Source organism: Schistocerca cancellata, chromosome 2, assembly GCF_023864275.1.
Source record: "Schistocerca cancellata isolate TAMUIC-IGC-003103 chromosome 2, iqSchCanc2.1, whole genome shotgun sequence".
Classification (NCBI taxonomy): Eukaryota; Metazoa; Arthropoda; class Insecta; order Orthoptera; family Acrididae; genus Schistocerca; species Schistocerca cancellata.
In genome coordinates, this window is record NC_064627.1 from 1,100,366,270 (window position 1) to 1,100,389,362 (window position 23,093).

Genomic DNA, 23,093 nt, shown 5'->3' on the forward strand with positions numbered 1-23,093 from the left:
TAAACTAAGACTGTCGGCGCGAAGGTACATTCCCGAGTGGTAACTGTATTTGCAGTCTTGTTTACTTGTTAACTGTTTGTTATTCATTTGTAGCGATTTACGTGAATGATGTTAACATTGGTAAAATTTCACGTAATTTCCATCATTTCAAGGTGTACAGAGCTTCACATTCGTTGATGTTACTGTATATCTACGGTGAGAAGATCTATTTTTGTCAACAGCAAATATGCAGCGAATATGTAGCGAAATGCAGGAAGATCTGCAGAGGATAGGCACTTGGTGCAGGGAGTGGCAACTGACCCTTAACATAGACAAATGTAATGTATTGCGAATACATAGAAAGAAGGATCCTTTATTGTATGATTATATGATAGCGGAACAAACACTGGTAGCAGTTACTTCTGTAAAATATCTGGGTGTATGCGTGCGAAACGATTTGAAGTGGAATGATCATTTAAAATTAATTGTTGGTAAGGCGGGTACCAGGTTGAGATTCATTGGGAGAGTCCTTAGAAAATGTAGTCCATCAACAAAGGAGGTGGCTTACGAAACACTCGTTCGACCTATACTTGAGTATTGCTCATCAGTGTGGGATCCGTACAAGGTCGGGTTGACGGAGGAGATAGAGAAGATCCAAAGAAGAGCGGCGCGTTTCGTCACAGGGTTATTTGGTAACCGTGATTGCGTTACGGGGATGTTTAACAAACTCAAGTGGCAGAGTCTGCAAGAGAGGCGCTCTGCATCGCGGTGTAGCTTGCTCGCCAGGCTTCGAGAGGGTGCGTTTCTGGATGACGTATCGAATATATTGCTTCCCCCTACTTAGACCTCCCGAGTAGATCACGAATGTAAAATTAGAGAGATTAGAGCGCGCACGGAGGCTTTCAGACAGTCGTTCTTCCCGCGAACCATACGCGACTGGAACAGGAAAGGGAGGTAATGACAGTGGCACGTAAAGTGCCCTCCGCCACACACGGAGTATAAATGTAGATGTAGATGTAGATTTAGATGATGTCCTCCAAAATTTCTACTTGACTATGAACCCCTGTCATAAGGAGTTAATCAGTTGCTTGAAATAACCTCAAAAATGTGGGATGTAGGTAGATGTATCTCTTAGGATAATAATGCGAAATTTGGCTTTAATGGGCTACGGCAGCAGACAACCGACACTTGTGCCTTTGCTAACAGCACGACATCGCTCGCAGCGCATCTCTTGGGTTCGTGACCATATCTCTTGGACCCTGTACGACTGGAAAACCGTGCCATGGTCAGGTGAATCCCGATTTCAGTTGCTAAGAGCTGATGGAATGATTCGGATGTGGCGCAGACCCAACGTAGGTATGGACCGAAGATTTCAATAACGCATTTTGCAAGCTGGCGGTGGCTACATAGTGATGTGAGCCGTGCTTACATGGAGCGGAGTGGGTCCTCTTGTCCTACTGAACCATTCTTTGACTAGGAATGGCTATATTCGGCTACTTTGAGACCATTTGCATCCAGCAACGATGGCATTTTTGTGGATGACAATGTGCCATGTAACCGGGCCTCAACTGTTGGTGAGTGGTCTGAAGAGCACTCTGGACAAAGCAGTCCAATGATTTGGCCGCCATGGTAGTTCGACATGTATCCCACCGAACAGTTATGTGACATAATCGAGAGGTCGTTTCATGCACAAAATCCTGCACTCGCTTCACTTTCTCAATTATGGACGGCTATAGAGGAAGCATGGCTCTATGTTTTTGCAGGAGACTTCGAACGACTTGTTGAGTCCATGCGACGTTAACTCTCTGCACAATGGGAGGCAAAAGGCGGTCCTAACTGATATTAGGAGTTATCCCACGACTTTTGTCACCCCGTTGTAAGCCGTACTACATGGCTGCTTGTGGGACTTGTTGGCACACTGGACAATCTCCTTTGATACAGTAACGAATCATGCAATTATTTTTCAATGCTCGATTACAGGTACTTCCAAAAACGAAAGCTACGTGCTGCCATTCTGTGTCGCCTCTATGTTGAACCATCTTACTGCGCTGACCTCGTAGAACCAGAAATTCAGACGACTTCAAAGCCACGTCAGCAGTGGGGAATCCCAGCACTGCATTCTACTAGTTATACGTCATCTACAACGCTCTTTTAAAGCCGCGAGGGGTAGCCGAGCGGTCTGAGGCACCTTGTCACAGTCCACGCTGCTCCCCCCGTCGGAGTTTCGAGGTTCGAGTCTCTCGGGCATGGGTGTGTGTGTTGTCCTTAGCGTAAGTTATGGTTCAAATGGCTCTGAGCACTATGGGACTTAACTTCTAAGGTCATCAGTCACCTAGAACTTAGAACTACTTAAACCTAAGTAACCTAAGGACACCACACACATCCATGCCCGAGGCAGGATTCGATCCTGCGACCGTAGCGGCCGCGCGGTTTCAGACTGTGGCGCCTTTAACCGCTTGGCCATAGCGTAAGTTAGTTTACGTTAGATTAAGCAGTGAGTAAGCTTAGAGACCGATGACGTCAGCAGTTTGGTCCCATAACACCTTACCACAAGTTTTTGCTCTTAGAAAGAGGTGGCTAATATGTTGCCCGGCGAACTTATTTGCAAACGAAACAAATACAGAAGCGCTACTCTATCGCTGCTAGAGTGCTAATCATTCTTCGTGTTTCGCTGACAGTGTTAATACACGTAATTAAGCGAAACATGGCACTATACTGGTTTGTAACCGTTCTATTGAATGTGCAGATACAGTTCCATTTCAAAAAAATATTTTGTTTGTAGCAAGAAAAAAACTGACATTTTCAGTCAGTGCTGGGCGTCGCATGGAAAGTGTGAAAAGCAATATTTGATGGGGCTGTAGTTCGTGATTTTACTTGTTACTATCGTAATTGATTTTATACAGATGTTGGTTAGTGAAAACATATCATTTCTAAATTTTGCCTTGAATTCTGAGTAAACCTCATTTTGTGTTCCAGAAAAGTTGGAAATATATATAATTAACACCCTGCGGTACTGTCTTACCGATACTTTCATACCGATATGGCAGAGGCAGCGTTAAAAATTTAGGTATTTATATCGATATTAGATATCGTATCGAATCTGGTACTGCAGTGTCCCGGAGTAAGGGTAAATGAGAGAGAAAGAGACCTGTTTGCGGCTGTAGAGGAGGATGAGGGCTCCGGCGCAGACAGGGCAGCAGGCGCCGGGCGGGCGCAGCGGTTGGCAGCCCTGCCTGGCCAGTGGCGGACACCTGCGCAGGTCCCGGCAGCCGGAGCAGCGGCCCGCGTAGTCGAGGGGCACGCGCGCGGCCAGCGCCTCGCACTCGGACCGGTACGTCACGCCGTCCGCGCCGCACACGGCGCCAGACAGCGAGCAGCTCTTCTGCAACACGCAGGGTCGCCAATTGTGACGTCTCGGCGCACTGTGTTCTGTGGGCTGACTAAGTGAAGCGACGTGCGCTCATTACAGAATCGGAGTTACTCCAGCTTTTCGTAAACAGCAGTCGGACAAACACACTGTGAGCAACCCAACTGCATAAATTATAAGCTTTAGTCGCAGACGAAAATGTGTGGTGTTGCTCTACATTCAGTAGACTGTTTAAAGGTCTACCATACCCAACAATCGTGCCAGCTGATATCTAAAACAATTGTACGAACTAATTTGTGTTCAATGTGATTTCACAGCCAGCAGTACAGTGTTTAAATACGTTGGCATACGGTTAAGGCGGCGACAGACATGTGACAGCACAAAGCGAATGGTCTCCGAATGCCAAACTGGCGAGATTCCTCTCCGTTGTGTCAAGGAGTACCCACTACATGGCACTCTCCTTGATCCAGATATGTGGACGTGACGTGGCATTTTATATAGATGCTTTGGGTAAAAGAAGATACTCAAGGTTCACTACCTGTACGGAATGGAAAGCGATTCGGAACTAGTAACTGGTGCAGCTGTTTTTGTAGTGCTGTCGCGTAGCATTAAGTTAAGAAAGAAGAGAAATCCGAATAGAAGAAGACGGTGGATTTTGTCACTCTGTTTCAGATGATAAACCTGAAAATCAATCAGCTGAAAGTTAATTTCTGTTCATAACCTAGTTTTTAAATTCAACTTTGTTGTTTCATTTACTTTTTATATGTAGTTGAGAATTCCGCTGTAATTTGTTGTTGTAGATACAGAGGCAAAAACTTATTAGCTGACCAACAGAACCGAGTGACGGATTTGGATACCTCTGGAGAGTATGTAATTAAGATTTTAATTATGTAAATAATGAATTCAGTACATGGATCATGCAAATACACTCCTGGAAATGGAAAAAAGAACACATTGACACCGGTGTGTCAGACCCACCATACTTGCTCCGGACACTGCGAGAGGGCTGTACAAGCAATGATCACACGCACGGCACAGCGGACACACCAGGAACCGCGGTGTTGGCCGTCGAATGGCGCTAGCTGCGCAGCATTTGTGCACCGCCGCCGTCAGTGTCAGCCAGTTTGCCGTGGCATACGGAGCTCCATCGCAGTCTTTAACACTGGTAGCATGCCGCGACAGCGTGGACGTGAACCGTATGTGCAGTTGACGGACTTTGAGCGAGGGCGTATAGTGGGCATGCGGTAGGCCGGGTGGACGTACCGCCGAATTGCTCAACACGTGGGGCGTGAGGTCTCCACAGTACATCGATTTGTCGCCAGTGGTCGGCGGAAGGTGCACGTGCCCGTCGACCTGGGACCGGACCGCAGCGACGCACGGATGCACGCCAAGACCGTAGGATCCTACGCAGTGCCGTAGGGAACCGCACCGCCACTTCCCAGCAAATTAGGGACACTGTTGCTCCTGGGGTATCGGCGAGGACCATTCGCAACCGTCTCCATGAAGCTGGGCTACAGTCCCGCACACCGTTAGGCCGTCTTCCGCTCACGCCCCAACATCGTGCAGCCCGCCTCCAGTGGTGTCGCGACAGGCGTGAATGGAGGGACGAATGGAGACGTGTCGTCTTCAGCGATGAGAGTCGCTTCTGCCTTGGTGCCAATGATGGTGGTTCCATTTAAAAAACGTAGGTTTGTGTTAAAAAACATACTTCCGTGAATTTTTGTATGGTTTGTATTAACCAATTACACTAGCCCCTCTCCTCACGTTCGGTCTGTGGAATCGGTTCGTCAGTATTTGATGTGGTTTACGAAATATATCCAGCGGTAACGTTAGGTGACTCACCCTGTATATCCATTTTGTTAGCGAGATATCAATTATGTGAGTTTTGATTCTTTTTCTTCTTTCGAGTAGACACTTGAATGCCACTCTACTCGACATTCTGTGGTTATCAATAAATTTGCTTGAATTAATAGCAAGCCATCTCTGTGAAATAACAATAAACAACGAGCACTACTTCGAACTGAAATGTGGCTATGCCTGCTCAACAGACCCAGATAGTTCCATGCTGGGCCACGTCTATGGCTTGCTTTGTGCACATTACTGTACATACTGCGTATTCAAGTTATTTATAAGTATTATTTTCTTCGAGTAACAAACTCAGTTCAAATGGTTCAAATGGCTCTGAGCACTATGGGACTTAACATCTGAGGTCATCAGTCCCCTAGAAATAAGAACTACTTAAACCTAACTAACCTAAGGCCCTCACACACATCCATGCCCGATGGAGGATTCGAACCTGCGACCGTAGCTGTCGTGCGGTTCCAGACTGAAGCGCCCAGAACCGCACGACCACACCGGCCGGCAACAAACTCAGTTCCACGCAGCTGCATCACGTAATTTATTTTTACTTTTATTTCATGTAAGTACATTTCAAGGCTTTATACTGTCTCCTTGGATGCCACCATGACTAAAAGACGATCATAAACACCACAAGTGTTTCCCCATTACAGGACAACTCCAGAGCTAAATTAAACTTGAAGAGGTGCCCGTAAGATTACTTTTATGGATGGAGTGTGCAACGTTCCCTGGCACCTGCCGCACGACATCCCACCCAACACCATGGCTTCACCAGTGGCCGACATTGCAAGCGCAGCCACGTAGCACGGCAGGCATCGGCGGCTTTCCGCAAGGACACTCCAGATGGGGTAGCTACCTACTTCTCCAAGCTCCGCTCAGAAGTATATCAAACGTTGGATGACATCTTCTCGTCCGGCGAGCCAATTAACAAGCAGCTCGACATCGCGGCCGGAGGCAGTCAGTCGCGCGGAGTGACTGTATCCCCCCCCACCCTCCCACTCCCTCCCCTCCAGCATGATATAACCTGCCCCGCTGAGCATATGCGGCTTCTATCTCACCGTCTATGGCCGTCCCATCGCCCTCACTCCCACCCTTAAGTACCTTGGCGTCACCCTCGACCGTCGGTCACCCTCGACCGTCGCCTCTCCTGGACTCCCCTTCTCCAGACAATCCAAGGCACGTTCCCGACTCCGTCTGCTCAAGCTCCTTTCCGGCCGTACGTCGGGTCTGGACCCTTCCACCTCCACACCTATAAATCCCTCATCCGCCCTATCCTTTGTTACGCCCATCCAGCCTGGATCTCCGCCTCCCTACCTTTTATAAATCCCTCCAAATCCTTGAACGCCATGCTCTCCGCCTTGCCTATCGCATCCGTCTCCCCTTCCCCACGCGGATCCTGTATGATCTCATCCCCTTCCCCCACCTCCTCCTTTTCCTTGGAAGGATACGGATCCTGTACACCTTCCATAAACTTGATCCTCCTCACCCGCTCGTCTCCCCGATCCTCTCCCACTCCCGCCTGCTGCCGTGCCTGTATTCCCACGTCCCACCCGGTCTCCATCTCTCCAACCTCCTTCCTCTCTCCCAAGGTGGCTTCCGCCAGCTCCCCTCCCTGATGATGTCCTCCTCCCCTCCATCTACCCCTCCTATCAACTTTGACCTTCCCTTCCATCTCCTGTGTCCTTTCCTTTAGGCACCCTCCCTCCCTCCCTACCCTTCCCTTCTCTTTCCTCTCCCCCCTTCCTCCTCCCCTCTTCCCCCGGGCTTCCCCTCCCCCTTCCTCCCTCCCCCTCTCTCCTCTGCCCATGGCATCTCTACTCTCCCCTCTCCCATTCCCCTCCTCCTCCTCCTCCCCCTCCTCCACTCTTGGCAGGTCCCCGGACTCGTACACGCTCAGTGGACTTTCGCGCGCCGGAGATCATCGCCATCTGTGTGTCGTGTGTGTGCCTCGATTTGTGTTTAGTGTTCTGTCCCCGTCACGCATCAACTGTTCACGTGTGCCGCCGCCGTCATCCGTGTTCTGTGCGCCGTGTCACCAAGTGTTTACTGTTTAGTCGCGTCCAGCGTGAACGGCTTCATGTTTATTGTTTTTTGTGTCTCCTTTTTTTTGCCCGCCGTTTTTACTGTATTGTCTGTATCACCTATATGTCTTGTTATTGTTCTACTTGAGGCTGAAGAGCAGCGTACTATGCTGCTGACAGCCCGCCTGTATGAGGTGATGAAAATTACAATAAAGGAAAAAAGAAAAAAAAGCATATGCGGCAGTCTTCAGCGAGCCTGCAGCCAAAGTTCCAGCGAGCGTCCCCGCCGAGGCTCTGCTGGACGTCTGCCCGGAAGTCTGCGTGGAACGTGCTCTCTATTCAATTCCCACGAGGTCCTTCTTGTGGCTGTTTCTGAAGCTACACAGGCGCAATCGCATCGTGGTGACGTGCTACTTGTCTAGCTACGTCACAACAGAGAAGTGAGAAAAGTCGTGATTCATTCTAGGGTGCACTGTACCAAATTCTGAAATTCACAAAAAAAAGTAATGGGTACTGCTTGATAATTGGTGGGTAAAAAGCGTTGTGTTTTATAATGTGCTAGTTACATCAGAAATCAAATTTCATTACGTTTTCCTGCTGCTGTAGGTAAATATTGTTTTGTTAAACGAGTCCCACTGTAAGTAGGCTGTTTAGGCTTTCTTTATGTAAGTTTGCTGTTTATGTTTTTTATTGGCAACGTTACATAGCACTCTGTATGAAAATCACTGGCTGTGCTGTGTGCAGTATGTGGCTAGTTTGCATTGTTGTCTGCCATTATTGTCATGAACTACTATAGCTGGATGCGAACAGCGCGTAGCGCTGGGCAGTTGGAGGTGAGCCGCCAGCAGTGGTGGACGTGGGGAGAGAGATGGCGGAGTTTTGATAATCTGTAAGACTGAATGTCAATTATGAATATTAAGGTAAATACATTGTTTGTTCTCTATTAATATCTTTCATTTGATAACTATCCCTATCAGTAGTTAGTACCTTCAGTAGTTTGAATCTTTTATTTAGCTGGCAGTAGTGGCGCTCGCTGTTTTGCAGTAGCTTGAGTAGCGAAGATTTTTGTGAGGTAAGTGATTTGTAAAAGATATAGGTTAAAGTTAGTCAGGGCCATTGTTTTGTAGGGGTTATTGAAAGTCAGATTGCGTTGCGCTAAACATTATTGTGTGCCAGGTTAAGCACAGTCTTGTACAATTGTTCTAAAGGGGACGTTCCATGTATAAATTGTTCTAAGTGGACGTTTCACAAGTAAAATTGTTCTAAGGGGACGTTTCATATGTCGACCCTTAGCCTAGGATACCTCACTGGAATCTTCTGATTTTTTTCTTGTAGTTTGTGTATTTAGTGTAGCTTTTGTTTATTGCTAGCGCGTAATTGTAGAGAGAATCTCCTTTGTAGTTGCAGTCTTTCATTGTTGTACAGTAAAACAGTTGTGGCATGCATGTAGCTTTGCGCCAAGTATTTCGCTGCTGCAATTAACTAGATATTATTTTCAGTGCTATGTTAATGTGTTCTCTTGTTTTTGCTATTCAAGTTGTGCTTTTCTGTGTTGTCGTGTGAAATATTGTGACAATAATGGCGTGTGAAAAACGTAACACTAGGCTCCAAACTAAATTGAGAAATAATAGTGACGACGAGCGTAGCTTATCAGCACCACTGGGTAGTGAATTAACTAATATTCAAAGTAGTAATTTGGTAACTGTGCATAGGGAAATGGAGCGGGCGTCAGACAATGGCGTAGGCAGTGAAACAGGTAGTGAACAGGGAAGCATTGTCGATCGATCGGTCGGCAACAGCTCGCCTCAGGAATCCGAAATGATAGGACACAATTTTGCAAATACTGTAGATTCAGGTTTTGCGTCCTCACCGTTTTCTCAAATGAGTCAAGACACATTTTCCGCTTGTCAAAATGTGAATGTTGCCGGTGCAAATTCACTGCCGAAAAGCACTGAGGAACATGTTTCAGACACCAGTGCATTGTTATTACAGTTAATGCAACAAATGGGACAAAGGCTACAAAAGTTAGACACAACGCTTGAACAAAATCAGAAACAAATGGGACAGAATCTTCAAAAGTTAGACACAATGGAACAACACCAGAGACAAACACAGCAAAAGTTAGACACAATGGAACAAAATCTTAAAAAGTTAGACACAGTGGAACAAAATCTTCAAAAGTTAGACACAATGGAACAAAATCTTCGGAAGTTAGACACCACACTTGAACAAACACGTGAAGATCTAACTACTGAGTTACATAACATTGAATCGAAATGCCAGAAAGTCTGTAATGACGTAAAAACACAAATTTGTGAGCATTTCCAACCTATTTTTTCGCGTCATGAGAATGTATTACAGAATCACGAAGCAGCCATAAAAGAACTGCAAACCATTGTTCATGAAAATCATGAGACCTTGTGGGCTAAAATTGACTCAGTTGCATCTACCGATTCGGTTACGCAACTGGCAAAAACTCAGGAAAACTTAAAGAACACAGTAGATTCGATTTCAACACAAATGGACACTCTGAAACTTGGTTCAGAAAAACACACTGAGGAAATGTGTTCACTATCGGAGAAAGTAGCCGAACTTTCGGATCAGGTCACTAACTTATCTACAAAGGTAGATGATGATCTGAATGACACAAGACCCGTAGCCTTCACTGACACCGAAGACTATGAACAAATAAGAAAATTCAAACAAAATCCAAATCAAATCAATACACAGTACAAAAGAGAAATCCGGGAAGTACAAGATCAGCTGAAACAGGTAATACAAGAATTACATATTTCAGAGGACACTCGCGCCCCAATACGGGAAGAGGGACATAGAAATACGGAACAGCCACAAAATAATAACACAGGGCATGTCGGAAGTTATGAAAGAAATTGGCAATGGGCACCGAATTTTGAGATCGAGCCGCCGACACGACGTAACAATGACCGACATGCTACTCGCCGACACGATGATTTTGACTATAAGCTGTTCATTACTACACGTAAATTCAAAACATTCAAGAATTCTGCCAACGACATTCATCCACAAGCGTGGCTCCATCAATTCTCTCATTGTTTTCCTCCCAACTGGTCATTAGAACACAGATTAGAATTTATGTGTGGCTACTTGGAGAATGAACCAGCTGTAAGAATGCGATCGGTCATTCACGATTGCCACAGTGAAGGAGAATTTTATCATGCCTTCCTTTCAGCATATTGGTCTCAAGCCACACAGGACCGAGTAAAACATAGCATCATGATGATGAAACACTTCGAACAATCTGAATTTTCCAGTCTTGTCAAATATTTTGAAGACATGTTGCACAAGAATCAGTACCTATCAAACCCATACAGCCCCTCAGAACTCATCCGCATTTGCTTAATCAAACTGCCTGAACATTTACGACACATTATTTTGGCAGGACGTTGCAAAGACGACATTGAAGCTTTTCAGGGACTGTTACAAGAACTGGAAATTGACACAGACAGTCGTGGGATGCGAAAACAGGAAATCAATCACTACAGGTCACATCCGTCACAATTCCGTGACGACAGAAATAATAACTGGACACGACAAGTCTATTCTTACAACGCAAATCGTGACCAAAACAGACACCACCCGTATGACAACCGTTGGCAGAGTAGTAATAATTACAGGGAAAGATCACCTCTCCGCAGTAATGACTATCACAGAGACAATCAGAGAAACAGACAATATGGAAACCAAAACAATTATTATCAAGGGAGACAGAATAACTTCAGACGTAACGGTCCAGCACGCAGTTACGACTCAGGCAGAAATTCTCCACCACGTAACAGACAAGAAAGAAACTATGTAAACTACCGACATGACGACAGGCGATATGATCGTAACGACAGACCTGAACTGCATCAGAACTGGCGAGATTTAAACAGAGCAGAGCACTCTGGTCACGATGAATTTGTAGAAGTTAGGTCTCCAAATCCCAATAACGACGCGCGACAACAAAGAGACAATAGGCGATGACTCACACCACTGGCAGCCACAAGACGTACTTATGAAACTGATGACGCAGCTGCCGTAGCTAGTAATTACGTAAAAATGGAAGACATTAGAGACATCTTACTCCAGGAACACGACGTAAAACATAACAACATTGCATATCCTGTGATCCACATTACTGTAAATGACGTAAAATTTACGGCAGTACTTGACTCTGGCAGTCCCATTTCAGTAATTAGTGAAACAGCTTTTAGCAAATGCAACAAATCGAACGATTGCCCCACACTTCCGTTACGTAAGATTAAATTACAAGGTGCAATCTTTGGAAAAAGTGTAGATGTACGCCAACAAACCAATTTAGAATTCTTTTGCCAAAGCCACAGGTTCTCTATGAACTTTCTTATTGTTCCATTATTGTCGACGGAAATTATACTGGGAGTAGACTTTTTGAATGAATATAAAGCAATCTTAAGTTTTCACGATGCTGAAATAAGTTTAGAGAAAGAAGGTAAGTCAATAGCTTTGAAATTTGAAGACTGGCTCTCAAATCATGATGAGGAAATTAATCGGCTTTATGTTCTGTTAGACAACAGTTCGGAATTTTCTACGGAAGTAGACACCAACAATCACTCTGCAAGTACTGAAAGGGATGATATCGACGGCATATTTGAAATTAATGAGTTAATTCAGAATAAAATTCAAACAATTGAGAATTGTAATGACACTGATAGGCAGGACCTTTTTGAGATTTTACAAGCACATTCCACAGTTTTTACTCACAAAACAGGAACAATCAAGGGATTTCAATACCAATTTCGTGTTCGTGAGCATACTAAATTTTGTGTAAGACCATACGTAATTCCAGCACATTATAGGGACCGTGTTAGAACAGAAATACAATCTATGCTTGACGAGGGCATTATTGAGCCTGCAGTAAGCTCATACAACAATCCGTTACATGTTGTTGAGAAGAAAAATGGATCGATCAGACTTGTCTTAGATTCGAGACAAATCAATACTATCATTATTCCTGAAACAGACAGGCCGCAGACGATGGAAGAACTTCTTCAAAATTTTAATGGTGTAAAAGTGTTGTCTTCCATTGATCTCAGATCCAGCTTTTATCAGATCGAACTACATCCAGAATGTAGAAAATACACAGCTTTCCTTTGTTTCGGCGTTTGTTATCAGTTTCGGAAACTTCCTTTTGGTTTGAACATTTCTTCAGCAGCATTCATTCGCGGGTTAAATTCCATATTACCTGAGTTCTTAAAACGTCACATCACCTTATATGTGGACGATATTCTAATAGCAGAAGCTTCATGGGAACAACATAACCGCATCCTCAACAGTTTGTTACGTATTTTTGCAGAATCTGGAATTACAGTTAACTTGGAAAAGTCTGAATTCGGTAGGACAAAGGTGAAGTTTTTGGGACATATTATTTCTTCTGAAGGCATTCAGCCGGATCCTGAAAAGTTAGAAGCAATCAGAGCCATTCCAGTTCCATCCACAAAAAGACAAGTCCGCAGTTTTCTAGGTCTCGTAAATTTTTACCGTCGTTTTCTGAATATGCAAATTCTAGTTACACCAAAACTTTGTTCTCTCACTGGAAAAAATACTAGTTGGAACTGGGACGAACAAGCACAGTTGGAATTCAATTCTTTGAAAGAAGCGTTACTTCACGCGCCAATACTAGCTCATCCAGATCTGTCACAAGATTTCTGCCTTAGCACTGATTCTTCCAAAGTTGGTCTTGGTGCCCATTTATTTCAAGAAGCCATAGAAGATGACATTACTGTTCAGAAAACCATTGCTTTTGCTAGCCGAGTGCTAACAAAATCTGAAAAAAATTATTCCGTTACTGAATTAGAAGCTTTAGCTATCGTTTGGGCATTTAACAAATTCCGTTTCTTTCTTTCTGGTAAGCACGTAAAAGTATACAGTGATCACCGTGCATTACAATTTCTTATGTCTTCAAAATTAAATCATGATAGGTTAAAACGTTGGGCATTGTTTCTGCAAGAATTCCGCTTCACAATAGTCTACATTCCCGGCAAGGAGAACATTGTTGCGGACGCACTGTCACGCGCACCGGCTGGGCTTGAGAAAAGTAACACAGAAGGCAACCTCGAGAAAAATTTCAGTATTCTTTACATTCAGAAAGTCGCCTTTGAAAACTTCATCACCACATCTTTAAAGGACATTGCTCATGAACAAGATAAAGATCCGATTTGGAAAGACATCAAAGGTAAATGGCATGAAAAGACACACACTCAGATTCGGCATTATTACCTGGTTAGAAACAACATACTCTTCAAACGCTGCACTGTTGATGACAAGCTATGGGTACTTTGCATTCCAGACGATTTTGTTAATAAGCTCATTTGGTACATTCATTTCAGCTATGCACATTTTGGCCCACGAAAATGTTTTCATATTCTTCGAACGACTTGTTATTTTAACAATATGGAAAAGCGAATTCGAAGAGTCTTGTCTATTTGTAAACTTTGTCAAAAGGCGAAACCGTCTACTATCTCACATCGTGCTCCGCTGTTTCCTATCATTCCTTCTAAATTAAAAGAATTTGCTGCTGTTGATCTCTTGGGACCGCTTGTCAGAACATCTAATGGATTTGCATACGTTCTAGTCGCTGTTGAACTTACTTCAAAATTTGTTTCTTTCACTCCGTTACGTAAAGCCACTGGACGGTCTGTATCCAACGCCTTTGTTAAAAATTTCTTACGTGAAGTTGGACACGTTAGTAAAGTCATTTCAGATAACGGACCGCAATTCAGATCTGCTGTTTGGTCACGCATGCTTCGGAATCATAAAATCAAACCTGTTTTTATTTCATTGTATTCACCACATTGTAACCCGTCTGAACGGATTATGAAAGAAATCAATAAGCTTTGCAGACTTTATTGTCACAGAAAGCATCAGCATTGGGACAGATATTTACACTTATTTCAAAATGTGCTGAATGAAATGCCTCATGATTCCACTGCTTTACCACCTACTCTTGTACTGAAGAATGTAGAACCACCGAACAGAATCAGAGAGCTTGTACCTTTCCCGAATACACGTAAACTGCGACACAAAGACATAATTGATTTGGCTCTTAAAAATATAAAATCTGCAGCAGAGAAAAGGAGAAAACTACACGGTAAAGCAAATGCAAAGAAATTATATATTGGTCAGAAAGTTCTCATTAAAGCTCATTCATTGTCACATAAGAAGAAACACTTGAGTCACAAATTCTTTCTAGTTTACAATGGACCTTACAGAATCCGATGTATACCACATGATAATTGCGTTGAAGTTGAAACTCTGCGTACTAGGAAGAGTAAAGGTTTACACCACATTTCTCATGTCAAACCATTTATTGACAGATAATTTGCTTTTTAACTTAGTCTTTGCAATTTTCACTTCACGCTACTTGTACAATTTGTCAGAGTTAAGAAACTGTTAACATGCAACATTTTGGTTTGCTTACGAGTGGATTCTGGATTTGAGGTGCTTTCTGTGAAATGCCAGATGACACAGTGGTTGGTTTGTGTGACAGCTACACGATTATATCACGACGTTACTAATGAGTGACAATTTACAATGTTGCTTTTGCGGTGTATCTGTTTGATATCTGCACAGTTTTTCTGAATTCTTCTGTAAAGTAAAACATGTTTTAGTGGTGACTTTTGTGCTATTGCTACAAGGAGACAGCCTTTTCCGTAGGACAACAATACGTTACAGCACAGTACTTTCCTCATCACGGCAATAAGCGTAATAAGTATGATATCTATACGCAAAGCATTTCACTTTTGTGTATCATGAGGTAAGTACATTGACTTCTGCAGAACTTAGCTTTCGGAGGACAATAACTACGACACTTCCCAGAGATTATCTTACAGCAAGACGCACATTTAGCGCTACTGGACACGTATTTGAGTGATTAATTTTGTACTTAAGACATTTATTTTTAGAGATTTTTGAATTACAAAGAAAGTTTTTCGTGACACATTTCATTTCATTGCTGTAAGCTGTAATACCTGAGGATACAATTACAATAAACCTCAGGGGGGTACACGCCTACTTTGTGTACCATGTGTTTGGCAAGCACAAGGAGCCCTAGCTAATATGGTATTTGCTTATACAACTTTACACATCGGTACCATATTTCTCTAACACATAAATTACACACCTATCTGATCATTTAACAGAGAAACAAACATCCTTTTTACTACGTCAGTGACACATGTTTACGCAATTACAGAGTTGGATTACTTCACACTTAAGAAATTGTATTTTGTCTGTACTTTGTGCACTGTTCATATTTTTTTGGAACCATTGTGATACTATGAGAACTTTGAATGATGTATTTGGTAAGGGAGTATAATTTTTAAAGTACGTTTGAGGTAGATGACACTACTGAAATGAGCAGAGAATTTTCTTTAGGTTTTGAAATCATTGGAGGAAGCTACGACGTTTTTGACATTTGACTGAGGTGTTATGATGTTATTTTTACGACGACGATGTGTATTATGCTGTTGAGGTATGTTTATGTCAATAAAATTCTTGACCTATGAAATGTTTTTATATGAGACTGTCACTGTAGCGGAAACTGCTGTCGTAAATATTTCCGTAAGAAAGTTAAGTGACCACCTGCACATAATGCGACGTGGGCACCCAGGTGTGTCAGACACCTGGAGAACAAGCCTTTTCAGACGCTCAGGTAGAAAAGAAAGCCATTAGGATGTGCCTTTCATCGCTAATGCGACACGCTCGTTACTTGAAAACATATGATTTTTGTAATGCGTTGTGGGCACACAGCTGTGTCAAACACCTGGAGAATAAACCATTAGGATGTGCCTTTCATCGCTAATGCGACACCCTCGTTACTTAAAAATTTATGATATTTACTGAAATGCCTAACAAAATGACAAGAAATATTTTTACATCTGCACACCTGATTATGACAAGAGTCTTTGTACGAGAGTTGAGAGCAATTAACTTATGAAATGAAATGTCACATGACTACTGAATGACATTTTTATGCTTTGGTTTGTGTAATTGCTTATTTCATTTGATGTCTGGTTTCCAGCTGTGTTGCAGCATTGCTTTTATAAAATGAGATGCATTTGCTAATGTGAACTCTTTCTGTCAACAGATCTATTAAATGATAATTTTGTAATCCACATTCTTTAAAAAAGGAGCACTTGGAAAGGAAAGAACAATAAGAAGTAACTCGTAACAGTAACACTTAATTTTCTTTTCAGGTACATGGTAATATTTTTTTTACAATAAGTTGTTATGGTGCACCACTTTAATTACATAGACATTAAGATGACCACTTTAATTACATAGACATTAAGATGTGAATATGCATTTCCCTGGTCTGCATTGTTGTTTTTACTGTAATATTTTTTCTGCTTGCGCTATGTCATGTTTAGGTATAAGTTGCTGCTGTTTGCAAGGCATAGTGTTATTGAATTTGACTTTTGCTAATTTATGCTGCTAGCTTTGCCAATTTGCATTTCTTTGTCATTTCTGTTTGTGTTGATTTGTTGTGATGCTGCATTGCCTCGTCCTTTGGTATATATATCTGAGCTCAGTAGATTTAAGTTAGCTTAAGAGGGGGTAGACTATATAAGAAACTGACTATGGAGAATAGGTAAAGAATGCATTGCGAAGAAAGATTTGGGCCCCAATGAGTATTGTACAATCAGAAATAATTATTTTGAAAGAAATATGGATAGAATACAGGAACGAGGTATAGGTAGGATTTTCTTGGAAATAAATGATGAGGTAAGCAATGTGTGAACATATAAATACTGAAAGCATGCTTAGATAGGATTTTTTTGGTGGAAGCAAAGGTTGAAATAAGACGAACGATCTATGGAATGAAGGGAGATCTCCAAGCAAAATACTGCAGTAAAACAAACCCTGTCCTTTCCTCTTTGCTGCTTTTTCCCAATATGTAATTGTGTGTTGTCCTTTCCTTTTGGTGTTATCCCACTATGTGTTTGGGTACCCTTGTGTATTTGTGTTTTTCCTGTCTTTATGTGTTTAGCTGATGAGAGCTCTGTTGTAGACTTTTTCTAATAATATGTTATTTACTTTGTAAAGATGCTTAGACATTATTTATTCTGTTTTAATGCTCATGTGTAAAGTTGATGTTTCAAAAGTTATTCTGATCTTTTATGTATGTACTCATGTCATAATTCCTGTAACACTGATGTGTATGTTATTTCGATTCTATTGTAAAGCTTGTACTACGAATGTTATCTGTATTGTTATGTTCTTTAATGATGTATTTTGTACTTTTGTAATTGTATTCTCATGTTATAAAATCGTAATTGACACCGGTTCATCATATTAGTAACTTGTAAGTTACATTTCACTGCACACGTTTCTGTTGGTCACAGTATATGGACAATATGTGAGAAGTAGGGACTGTTAGTGTTTGCATGTGTGTTGATAATTCAGCAAGGGACTGGATAACAGCATTGCTGGTTCTAAGGACAATTCCAAAAACTTTGTGAGTGTACAAGTGGTGGTTTATGGACTTGCTATATTCTCCGCAAGACTCTTCGATGGTGATTGTGCACCTGCACAGTCGCAGCAGATGGCTGCTGGCCATCTCTACCAGGACTACAGTGGGTCTACACCTTTGCTGACTCACCAGTACCACAGTTTCTACAAGGACTACAGTGGGTCTACACCTTTGCTGACTCACCAGTACCACAGTTTCTACAAGGACTGCAGTGGGTCTGCACCTCTGGCTGTTTAGGCTTTCTTTATGTAAGTTTGCTGTTTATGTTTTTTATTGGCAACGTTACATAGCACTCTGTATGAAAATCACTGGCTGTGCTGTGTGCAGTATGTGGCTAGTTTGCATTGTTGTCTGCCATTATTGTCATGAACTGCTATAGCTGGATGCGAACAGCGCGTAGCGCTGGGCAGTTGGAGGTGAGCCGCCAGCAGTGGTGGACGTGGGGAGAGAGATGGCGGAGTTTTGATAATCTGTAAGACTGAATGTCAATTATGAATATTAAGGTAAATACATTGTTTGTTCTCTATTAATATCTTTCATTTGATAACTATCCCTATCAGTAGTTAGTACCTTCAGTAGTTTGAATCTTTTATTTAGCTGGCAGTAGTGGCGCTCGCTGTTTTGCAGTAGCTTGAGTAGCGAAGATTTTTGTGAGGTAAGTGATTTGTAAAAGATATAGGTTAAAGTTAGTCAGGGCCATTGTTTTGTAGGGGTTATTGAAAGTCAGATTGCGTTGCGCTAAACATTATTGTGTGCCAGGTTAAGCACAGTCTTGTACAATTGTTCTAAAGGGGACGTTCCATGTATAAATTGTTCTAAGTGGACGTTTCACAAGTAAAATTGTTCTAAGGGGACGTTTCACCACTCCCCATAGCTTTTTGTAATGAAGCTATTCAAATAAAATTAATCTCATTGGTGCTATGTTGATACCACCGTTCTAGATTCATATCCACCGAAGCACAATATAAAAGTGATCAAACTGCAATGATTCCGAAGTATGTCACCAGGCATACACTATGTAACCGTCTACGGGAACAATGGAGACAGTGATATGTTTTCTAAAAACAAGAAAAACTTCAATGTTTTGCTTTTTATGGGTGGTTCCAGATATGTTGCTGAAATTATAGTTTCCCGTCACAAAGTTCTGCAAAACTTGATTTCATCTGAATGCACAGTTCAACTGCAGTTTGTGGATCACTAAGGAAAGTAGGCAAAAAGTATTAATCACTTTCATCTGCAGTTTTCGTGTATCACCTAACCTTCGATAATAAATTTTGAAGATAGTTGTTTTTGCTACAACAGTTGTTCTTGTTTTTGTATTTTATCTAAATAAATATGTCAAATAGAAGTAAAATTTGATTTTTGCTGTGACAAGCTCATCACAGATCATACTGACTTATAGTTACCAATTATCAAGCAATATGTATAAATTTTTCTAAACATCAGCATTTTGTACACTCCAGACTAGAACGAATTACGATTTTTCCTCCATAAAAGTATTCGTATTGGCGTCTTTTCCGAAGCTAATACACTTTCGGTATTTATGACGGTTTTTGAGCCACGTATGGTACCAACGAGGACAAAACAAAGTCTTGAAATCGAACTATACATCAACCAAGAGTTGTAACAAATTGTGTGATACAGCTGCTTAAAGGAACTGAGACTGTTATGTAAATACACTCCTGGAAATGGAAAAAAGAACACATTGACACCGGTGTGTCAGACCCACCATACTTGCTCCGGACACTGCGAGAGGGCTGTACAAGCAATGATCACACGCACGGCACAGCGGACACACCAGGAACCGCGGTGTTGGCCGTCGAATGGCGCTAGCTGCGCAGCATTTGTGCACCGCCGCCGTCAGTGTCAGCCAGTTTGCCGTGGCATACGGAGCTCCATCGCAGTCTTTAACACTGGTAGCATGCCGCGACAGCGAGGACGTGAACCATATGCGCAGTTGACGGACTTTGAGCGAGGGCGTATAGTGGGCATGCGGGAGGCCGGGTGGACGTACCGCCGAATTGCTCAACACGTGGGGCGTGAGGTCTCCACAGTACATCGATGTTGTCGCCAGTGGTCGGCGGAAGGTGCACGTGCCCGTCGACCTGGGACCGGACCGCAGCGACGCACGGATGCACGCCAAGACCGTAGGATCCTACGCAGTGCCGTAGGGGACCGCACCGCCACTTCCCAGCAAATTAGGGACACTGTTGCTCCTGGGGTATCGGCGAGGACCATTCGCAACCGTCTCCATGAAGCTGGGCTACGGTCCCGCACACCGTTAGGCCGTCTTCCGCTCACGCCCCAACATTGTGCAGCCCGCCTCCAGTGGTATCGCGACAGGCGTGAATGGAGGGACGAATGGAGACGTGTCGTCTTCAGCGATGAGAGTCGCTTCTGCCTTGGTGCCAATGATGGTCGTATGCGTGTTTGGCGCCGTGCAGGTGAGCGCCACAATCAGGACTGCATACGACCGAGGCACACAGGGCCAACACCCGGCATCATGGTGTGGGGAGCGATCTCCTACACTGGCCGTACACCACTGGTGATCGTCGAGGGGACACTGAATAGTGCACGGTACATCCAAACCGTCATCGAACCCATCGTTCTACCATTCCTAGACCGGCAAGTGAACTTGCTGTTCCAACAGGACAATGCACGTCCGCATGTATCCCGTGCCACCCAACGTGCTCTAGAAGGTGTAAGTCAACTACCCTGGCCAGCAAGATCTCCGGATCTGTCCCCCATTGAGCATGTTTGGGACTGGATGAAGCGTCGTCTCACGCGGTCTGCACGTCCAGCACGAACGCTGGTCCAACTGAGGCGCCAGGTGGAAATGGCATGGCAAGCCGTTCCACAGGACTACATCCAGCATCTCTACGATCGTCTCCATGGGAGAATAGCAGCCTGCATTGCTGCGAAAGGTGGATATACACTGTACTAGTGCCGACATTGTGCATGCTCTGTTGCCTGTGTCTATGTGCCTGTGGTTCTGTCAGTGTGATCATGTGATGTATCTGACCCCAGGAATGTGTCAATAAAGTTTCCCCTTCCTGGGACAATGAATTCACGGTGTTCTTATTTCAATTTCCAGGAGTGTAAATTGATATTGTAGAACTATCCTTAGTAATTATTCCTGAAGTGTATAACAGCAGTTATTTGTGTTGGGGACTGAGGACGTTTATTGAACAACATTGGATCGCTATTTACGTCGTTTGCAGACTAGTAATTATAGCTATTAGTAGTAGTATGTTTTCAGGTTGGTTAGTACCTCCTAGTACATGTGGTGAGCAAGGCATAAATGTTTTCTTCGTCCTGGGTAGCATGTAAGGTCTTGAACTGTAACACGTGGACAGAAAACGGGTAGTCTATTCTATCAGGCGTAGCCGCTTAGTCTGGCCCTTACGACTATGCAGAAAACATCATGTAGTAAATTATGTTACATGTTTTCGGGAAGACTCTTAGACACAGAGAAGAAACAACCAACACACGAATGTGTGTAGATCATAAGGTATTACGCATAAAAATAACTGCAGTTATATCAGTTATAACCGGTATTTTCATTAAAAGTTTCATTTATTCCCCAATGGGCGAACGAGACGGTTAATAATACGTCTGAATCTCTATAGATGCCACGTGATACCGAATATGAACCTTAAATTTGAATTATCCTACTGAAACACGTCTTCGTTTCGACAGAGCTTACAGTGAAGATATTTTCGATTGAGGAAGTCAATAAATAACTTAATTACGATTTTTACTAGTGAATCATCCGTCTCCCGTCCTCAATAACGAACTGCTTGTGACAGACAATGTATTTTATTTAGAAATAAACGTAATAGTCAGTCGTGCATTGTATACATGATTAATAAATTTAATTAATATGATTCCCTACGAACTTAAGTTCATCATTACATAACTGATGTCAAACGTGACTTCTGAATAAAATCGTAATATGTAGTTGGTACCCAAGGTCGCTCGATTATTATCCAGTGTGCTCGTATCCGGATAGTAATAGCCCAACTATAGAAGGCTTTCTGCATTACCTGTTTGCACAGGTGCGATAGCCGTCAAAACTTAATTAGTGCAGAACATGGAGCTTAAATGCATCACGCACAAAAAAAATTGACACAAAAGAAACGTGTTCTGTCGATCTGGTTATAAAACTGTGGAGTGGGTGGCATGAGTCTAATGACATTAAGTGGGGCCTCTTAAGATGTGCAGTCGGCTATTACTCCACTGGGTTCCAGAAACATTCATGAATGATGATACAGACTTGAGGTATATTGTAGCTTAGGCGTCGAAATTGAAGTTAATCTTGGTAGCACTTATAAGTTGTCAGTTAATACTTTTGACGATAATGGTCTCCTAGTGTAATTAGATCAGTGGAACAAGCATTTTGAAGATACTGAGTGTTTATGTAAGGGGGAATTCACAGGTCGTCCACGGATATTCGTTCAAGATTCCACAGAATTCTGAATTAGTTCACAGCCGTCTGCAAATCAACCGAGAATCAGCCGTTCTTCATATGTCTATCTGGCGTGTTTTGAGGCGATATTTGTGTTTTAGACTATCATGGCGGTCACAAACAATTATTGGATGATTTCTAGACGTGTAGATGGAAGATAACAATCATCTTTCACGTTTAATATTCTGTTATGACACTAGGTATCATTCAAACGGGAATATGGATCGCCGCAACGAAAGAATATAAGATACACATGGTAGTCGAGCTTCATGTGTTTTACTCCATTTCTCGAGAACAGTTTGACGGCTCGTTCTTTTTCGCGGAAAATACGGTTATAGCAATATCGTACCTGGAAATTATGGAGCCTGTTTCTTATTTATTTATTCTTTTTTTTTTTTTGCAATTGCGAGATCGAGTGGAAAATTTTTATTTAATGTACAGTAAGAGCTTTCTTAACAGTGAGCTGCTTCAGTGATTTATCGGTTGTAAGAGACGTACGACTTCGGATTGTACCACTGTTTTCGAGGTCACCTGATCGCACGGTATGCTTTTATTATTATTAATGTATTTATTTTACCTGTGATAAACCTAGTTTGCATGTCACCTTCTCTGACAACTTTGCATAAACGGTGCAGGTACATAACAACTCCAGTGAATGAAGCAGTTCCGACATTCTCGCAAAAAATTAATGTCTGGGTGTTTGTCGTACATCCGCTATGGAGAAAATCAAAGGAAAGAATATGAAAGGCAAGTACAGGGTGTTTCAAGAATGACCGGTATATTTGAAACGGCAATAAAAACTAAACGAGCAGCGATAGAAATACACCATTTGTTGCTATATGCTTGGGACAACAGTACATTTTCAGGCAG

The 23,093-nt window shown here is 42.8% G+C and overlaps 1 protein-coding gene across 1 annotated transcript in view; it reads right to left on the reverse strand.

Annotated features, from left to right (window-relative positions):
• Nucleotides 1-23,093, reverse strand: part of LOC126161254 (reversion-inducing cysteine-rich protein with Kazal motifs-like) — a 480,526-nt gene that overhangs the window by 14,313 nt on the left and 443,120 nt on the right. Inside the window, exon 16 of the mRNA XM_049916994.1 lies at nt 3,128-3,361. Within this exon, the coding sequence (XP_049772951.1) occupies nt 3,128-3,361 (234 nt within the window). The remainder of the gene's footprint in view (nt 1-3,127; nt 3,362-23,093) is intronic.